The 7,237-nt window shown below is 47.3% G+C and overlaps 1 protein-coding gene across 1 annotated transcript in view; it reads left to right on the top strand.

Moving 5' to 3' along the window:
* Positions 1-7,237, top strand: part of LOC108800139 (transcriptional repressor CTCFL-like) — an 11,423-nt gene that overhangs the window by 834 nt on the left and 3,352 nt on the right. The window contains exons 2-5 of the mRNA XM_018572085.1: positions 2,345-2,453; positions 4,134-4,298; positions 4,580-4,713; positions 5,960-6,080. Of these exons, the coding sequence (XP_018427587.1) occupies positions 2,345-2,453; positions 4,134-4,298; positions 4,580-4,713; positions 5,960-6,080 (529 nt within the window). The remainder of the gene's footprint in view (positions 1-2,344; positions 2,454-4,133; positions 4,299-4,579; positions 4,714-5,959; positions 6,081-7,237) is intronic.

A 7,237-nucleotide genomic window follows, 5' to 3' on the forward strand; every position in this document is an offset into this window, starting at 1 on the left:
GCTGTGTCACTGGGGATCAGAGGGAGATCGTTACACGAGCTCCCTCCAGTCTCCTCTCCTCTGCAACAATGCGGAAGTGGTGTATAATACGTCACTTCCGCATTCTTGTGTCACTCTCCAGCTTCAGAAGCTGGAAAGAAGCTAATGGAGCAGATCTCTGCTTCATCAGCTTCTTTTGGGGGGTCCTAGGTGACATTAGGGGTCTTGGAGACCCCTGATGTCTCCATAAAGAGGACCTGTCACATATTTTGCTAACACATAGGGGAGTTTAATTAGCTCCCGTATGTGATTGCAATAAAGTTTAGTGAAAAAAAAAAAGGAAAAAAAAATGTAAGTCCCCCCCCCAATTTAAAGTTACACATAAAAAAAACAAAAAAAAATTTTTTAAGTCCCCACCCATACATACACGCATGCAAACATGCGTCGAGGGCGCATACGTGCAAAAAAGACGATTGCGCCCATTACACCGCACATGTTACATATCGCCGTGAACGTCGGAGTGAGAGCAATAATTGTAGGGCCATCAATCACCGATAACACTAAACTGATGAGCGGTTAAAGCTTTTAAAGTGTCACCTATGGCCAATTTTGGGTACGGTAGTTTTCTGCGATTTCGCGGGTGCGCGCAATTTTAAAGCTCGACATGTTTGGTGTCTATTTACCGACGTGACCCTATCTTTTATATTTTACCAAAAAACTGGGTAATAATAAATGTTCCCTGACATAATGTTAAAAAAAACTTTTTTTTTTCAAAATGTTCTGTCATTTTTCCTAATTATAGTAAAAAATAAAACCCCCAGTGGTGATTAAATACCACCAAAAGAAAGCTCTATCTGTCCCCAAAAAATGGTATAAAATTCATTTCAGTACAGCGTTGCATGACGGAATAAACGTCAGTCAAAGTACCGCAGCGCTGAATACTGAAAAATGGCCTGGCCAGGAAGGGGGTCTAAACACCTGGTCTTGAAGTGGTTAATATACCAGAAAGAAAATTGCGTGGGGCTCATACCGGGCCAGGGCTGAGTATTCCTGGGAGCTAGGGCTTGACGCGTAGGAGGGCCGCCCCGGTGGTTGCGTGCAGATCTTTGTGGTAGTAAATATTCAAAAGAGAACTTTGAAGGCCGAAGTGGAGAAGACTTCCATGTGAACAGCAGTTGAACAAGAGTCAGTCTGTCCTTAGAGATAGTCGAGCGTTATTCAGAAGGGACGGGCAATGGCCTACGTCGGCCTCAGCCGATCGAAAGGGGGTCGGGTTTTTCTTTGTGAAGGGCAGGGCGGCCAGGAATGGGTTCACCGTGAGAAAGGGGCCCAAACCTTGGAAAGCGTTGTGGTTCTGACAACGTCCGGTGAGCTCTTTCTGCTCCTTGAGAATCCGGGGGAGAAGGGTGTAAATCTCATTCCGGGCCGTACCTGTTCCGCAGCAGGTCTGCAAGGTGAACAGCCTCTGGCATGTTAGAACAATGTAGGTAAGGGAAGTCGGCAAGTAAGATCTGGTTGTTTGGGGGTTTTGGCAGAGGGGACTCTGTGTGTCTCTTTGACAAGAAACTTGTTCCCATTTCTTCTAGCTATTTTAATGGTGTACACTGCCTGCATTGCTTGTACCGTTCATTGTACTCCCATAATGTGTAAGGTGCAGGGAATGGAGCCGGTTGCTGGGACAGTGTGACTCTATGCATGTCTGTACATGTTTGCATATTATGACATGAGCTTCCTCTGCTCTCCATGCTACAGCTCTGCTTCAAAGAGAACCTGCCACTGGTGGAAAGTAAGTGAAAACATCTGCAGGTGTGTGCCCCTCTAGGTGCTTGCACCAACCTCTCAAACGTTCCTGTCACTGCTGAATCTCAGGCTTTTATGACAGGCAAAGCATTGGCACTTTCTGATTGTGCTGAAGCTTGCCCACCCCTACCTACCACCTGCAGATTCCTTTTGGCCAGTAAGCATGCTCATCATAGAGATGGGCCAGTGGGAATGTGGGTGGTGGGGGTTAGTAGAATCCTCCGGCCTTCCCAGTGTCCGAACTTTGTATACCAGAATGGCCCGGCACTCAGCACTGCCAGGAGGGTTTGTGAGGCTATAGCAGGTGCATGCTCTACATCGTCCTGGAGTCACCTGCTTCAAAACAGTGCGTTTTCTGTTGTCACTTCTGAGCAGAAGCCCCTCACTGATCACTGCGTTGCCTCATACCGTAGTATAAAAGCTGTGTTGCCGGTCTGTAAGTTACATTGATATCCGTAGGACAGCTCATGCACACAGTGTGGAGATGGAGTCTTTCAAGGCTACAGGTAACAAGAGGCCTCTACCTTGTTCTTGATGTCATTAAGGTCAATTTTGTTTCTGGTAGGAGTTGGAGGATGGCCATGACAATTCACAGATATGTGCTGCTGCGCCAGAGGAAACTTCTGAGCAAGAGGAGCCGACCCCGCAACCGGCTGCAGGCGTGGAGAAGAAAGGTATGACTGTGTCCTGGTGTGACCACAAAACTGAGATGAGTTTATATAATGTAATGCCTCTCCACTATATGCCCCCATACAGTGTGTAACATGGAATCAATGACTCATAAATTAGGTGTAGAGGTGCGACCACATTGCATCGTACAAGGCATTGCGGCTCTTTAGTGAGTTATAGAAAGGCGACCGTATTGTGTTGTGACCATTTGTGTATTGTAGTTGATGCAGGTTTGGGGTCACCTGGGGTGCCTTATAGCACTTGTTGCTTTAACAAAATGACAACCTACCTTGCTCTAGTCACTCTTCGGTACCGGTACTTATCCTTACCTCCGCCACACCACTTCTGCTATTGCTGCCGCCCCTGCATTATCATCAGCAATTCTCGTCAATAGCCAGTATTGTCAGCAGTTGCCCTCGTTCACACCTGAACGTTTTGTAGCGCGTTCTACGCTCGACGAACGCTCTACAAAACGCTCAAACATGAAAATCCCATTGTTTTCAATGGGTCTGGTTCACACCTTGGCGTATTTCAGCCCGTCCCTAACGAGCTACAGAACGGTCCACGCCTGAAAAGGTACAGGTACTACTTTGGGCCGTTTTTGTTGCGCGTTTCCATTGGGATATTGCCAAGTAGCCCTCGGAAACGCGCGTTTGTCGCGTGATTTTTTTTACCGCGAATCGCGGTAAAAAAAACGCGCGACAGACGCGCATATGCAATACGCCTAGGTGTGAACCAGGCCTTATGGCACCCCCTAGCTTCATGTTACAACACAGGGCTTTAGTAATTTGCCAGTCGGCCCCCAAACACTAAGTTATAGTTCACATACAGTTCTGTGCTTCACCAGACTTAATCATACTGGTACCTATAAGCAACTGTGGAGGCTATATGGATTTTAGGAGGGTTGTTTTTTTAAATTTAGTTGATGTGGCAGGTTAGCTTTAAAGGAGAACTATGAGGGGGGTGCTTTTCACTCACCTCATAGTTCTAGCCGACCTGTGACAATGAGACTGTCACAGGTCGGCTCAGTAGATAGGGAGGTGAGCGAACACATACCGGCGTTCGCTCACCTCTCGATCCTGTCATGGCTCTCTGCCGTCACAGGGGAGGGGCTGGATTCCCCCCGCTCCGATCCGCCAGCGCTGACTGGCGCAACGGATGGGGGAGGGGGCGGGTACAGCTGGCTCTGCCTCTAGATAGGCAGAGCCAGCTGTCACTCACGCAGCTGGGCAGATCCCGGCACAATTGTCGGGATCCGCTTCAGCTGCGGCGTCCCAGTATATAGTGAGCTACAGCTCGCGGTATACTGAGCCTAGGGTGACGGGAGGACGCTAGTTTGTGTCCTCCTGTTACCCTAAGGAGAACTATGGGGGAAAGCCTTAACCCCATAGTTCTCCTTTTAAATAAGCCACAGTATGAGTTGACATCTGTCGGTTCCTAGACTGTTTGAGAGTAACAAGTGGTTAATATTAGTGTAGGTGTCATTACAGACTCCAAGCAACAGGTCATCATTCATATCCAGCAATGGCTTATTTTGTAAATCTTATTTCTCACCTACAGCCATTTAGAGTCATTCTAGGCCAAATTTTTTTGCATGAAGACCATTTTCCAATTTTAGACGCAGGGAAGAAGAATATTTTATTACTGTCCTTTTATTTTAATTGACAGCCTATTTCTCTTTCCAGAACTGAAGACTCTGTACCGGTGCGGTCAGTGCCAGTTCAGCTCCCTAATGCTATCCACTATGAGGCGTCACCTGCGCAGACATTCCAATGAACACATTTGCAGTGTTTGCAAGAAAGCTTTTCCCAACGCCAGAGAACTTCGGCTCCATGTCAGTGCTCACATGGGTAAGAAAGGGAAAACCAGATCCTCCTGATCTGTTTGCTATTTTTTTTAAGGCGGTTTTGATATATAGCACGCATTGCCCTTGAATTACCAGAACAAAGTGTCTTTTTGCATATGTTAGCTGGTCATATTCACCCAATGTTTTTCAGAGGAACCTGGAAAGTGAAACCTAGTATGTGATAGCTATGTGCGCTGCCTTCACTGTGGCCTGCTGGGCCTCCCTGAGGATGGACAATGGGTACAATTTTGTACTGATGGTAATATAGTGTTGTGTGCATTGCAGGCATCCGGCCACACAAGTGTAAAGACTGTGACATGACTTACAGAACAGCGTCAGACCTCCTGCGCCATACCAGATCTGCACATACACTCGAGAAACCCTTCAAGTGCTGCTACTGTGATTATTCAAGTGTGGAGGTATGACATGTGCTGCTTCAATGTCGCCTGTATGTAGAATGCAATATAAATATTCATCATCTGTAAAGAAAGCTGTACCTGAGAACCTGCAGTGCAAGGATGCCCCTGCTAGAGCTTTATCTAATCTGTGCATCCCCCACCCCTCCCCCGCTGTTGTTCGAATATGCCCCCACCAGTCATCAATAAGATTCACTCGGTCTCATTACAGTAAAGAGAAGTTATATAAGGGGGGAGGTCCTTAAAAGAGAACTATGAGGGGCGTGCTTTTCACTCACCTCATAGTTTTAGCCGACCTGTGACAATGAGATTGTCACAGGTCGGCTCAGTAGATCGGGAGGTGAGCGAACACATACCGGCGTTCCCTCACCTCTCGATCCTGTCACGGCTCTCTGCCGTGACAGGGGAGGGGCTGGATTCCCCCCTCCCCACTCCGATCCTCCAGCGCTGACTGGCGGATCGGACGGGGGAGGGGGCGGGTACAGCTGGCTCTGCCTCTAGATAGGCAGAGCCAGCTGTCACTCACGCAGCTGGGCGGATCTCGACATCGATGTCGGGATCCGCTCCGGCGTCTCAGTATACCGCGAGCTGTAGCTCCCTATATACTGAGCTTAGGGTGACGGGAGGACGCTAGTTTGTGTCCTCCCGTTACCCTAAGGAGAACTATGGGGAAAAGCCCTGACCCCATAGTTCTCCTTTTAAAGTGACATTAAACCCTCAGATTTTTTTACATAACACAATACTGTAATGTGCGCCTTACTGTAATCCATGTTTGTTTCCCTTCGCTTTGCTGCTCTTCCTTTTTAAATCCGTATCTCCTCTCATGCTCTGCAGAACTTCTGTTTTGCAGCAGACTGCCTTGTCTCTGGAATGGATACACGGTGTCTGTGTGTAGGTTCACAACCTGAGCCAGCACTACAGGAAGAGGCACTCAGCTGAAAAGGGAAGTTCTCCCCCAGCATGAGAAGAGAAACAGATTTAAAAGGAAGAGAAGGGAAACTACCAGGGGTTACAGTAAGGCACACATTACAGTATTGGTTTATGTTAAAAAATCTGAGGGTTTAATGTCACTTTAATCATCTTCTATTACTGTTGAGTTTATATGTAAATGTTTGACTGGTGTGAATATATGAGTTTCAGGAACTTGTAAATATTACTGTTTTTTTTTCCTTTTTTTTTTATAAAATGTGTATTTACTAACTGTGGAACATACGACTCCATGTATGACTTGCAGTTATCTTGCCTTTAGGCCAATAGGATGAAGATTCACATCCGGTCTCACACCGGGGAGCGGCCGTTTATGTGTGGCGAGTGCTCTTTTGCGACGACGGACGCTTTCAAACTGCGAAGGCACATGAGAACACATACAGGTCTGTGAGCACCGGGGGAAGGTGGAGGTTTTTCGTAAGCAGATTGTCTGTGGTGTATTGGCAGCACTAGTGTTTGACTAACATTGTAGGAAAGAGCTACACATGACAAGGTTTAGATATTTCCAAAGACATGCAGTACATACTTCTGAGAAACACAAGCAGCAAATATTTGCCATCCTTCGCCTTCCCAGAATTGATCTCCTGCCAACCCGAGGGGTAATGTTATGACTGGCACCTTGGGCTGCCTTCTGTTACCAGGTTGTAGTCTCCATTCAGCCACCGAGAGTAAATGAAAAGATCTCTGTCAGCTACAAGTCTTGATATTTGCACACTAGGGAACATTAAACCATTTTAAAGGAGAACTATGAGGTGGGTGCTTTTCACTCACCTCATAGTTCTAGCCGACCTGTGACAATGAGACTGTCACAGGTCGGCTCAGTAGATCGGCAGGTGAGCGAACACATACCAGCGTTCGCTCACCTCTCGATCCGCTCACTGCCGTGACAGGGGAGGGGCTGAATTCCCCCTGCTCCGATCCGCCAGCGCTGACTGGCGGAACGGACGGGGAGGGGGCGGGTACAGCTGGCCTCTTGATAGGCAGAGCCAGCTGTCAGTCAGGCAGCTGGGCGGATCCAAACATAATTGTCGGGATCCGCTTCAGCTGCGGCGTCTGAGTATATAGGGAGCTACAGCTCCCTATATACTGAGCTTAGGGTGACGGGAGGACGCTAGTTTGTGTCCTCCCGTGACCCTGAGGAGAACTATGGGGAAAAACCTTAACCCCATAGTTCTCCTTTTTAATGCCTCCATTATTTAAACTTATTACTGAATAATTGAATCATTCAAAATAAGTTTACAAACACCACTGATTGAAGCTCTGCTGTATATGTGGACAGTACCTTTTATATAGCTTTGGTAGTCTTTCAGTTCTTGTTTGTGATTTTAGGCGGCCGAGGTGTTCAGTTTGTTTTTGTGGCCCCAGCTGTAGCGGGTATCATAGTATTTGAGGTTGAATAAAGACATTAGTCCATCAAGTCCAACCTATTAGGATCTCATTCTAGGAGTACCCGTACCCCTGTATATTACCTGTACCCCTGTATATTACCTGTACCCCTGTATATTACCTGTACCCCTGTATATTACCCGTACCCCTGTAT

This window comes from Nanorana parkeri, unplaced genomic scaffold (genome assembly GCF_000935625.1).
Source record: "Nanorana parkeri isolate BGI_ZX_2015 unplaced genomic scaffold, ASM93562v1 scaffold1934, whole genome shotgun sequence".
In the NCBI taxonomy this organism is placed as follows: domain Eukaryota; kingdom Metazoa; phylum Chordata; class Amphibia; order Anura; family Dicroglossidae; genus Nanorana; species Nanorana parkeri.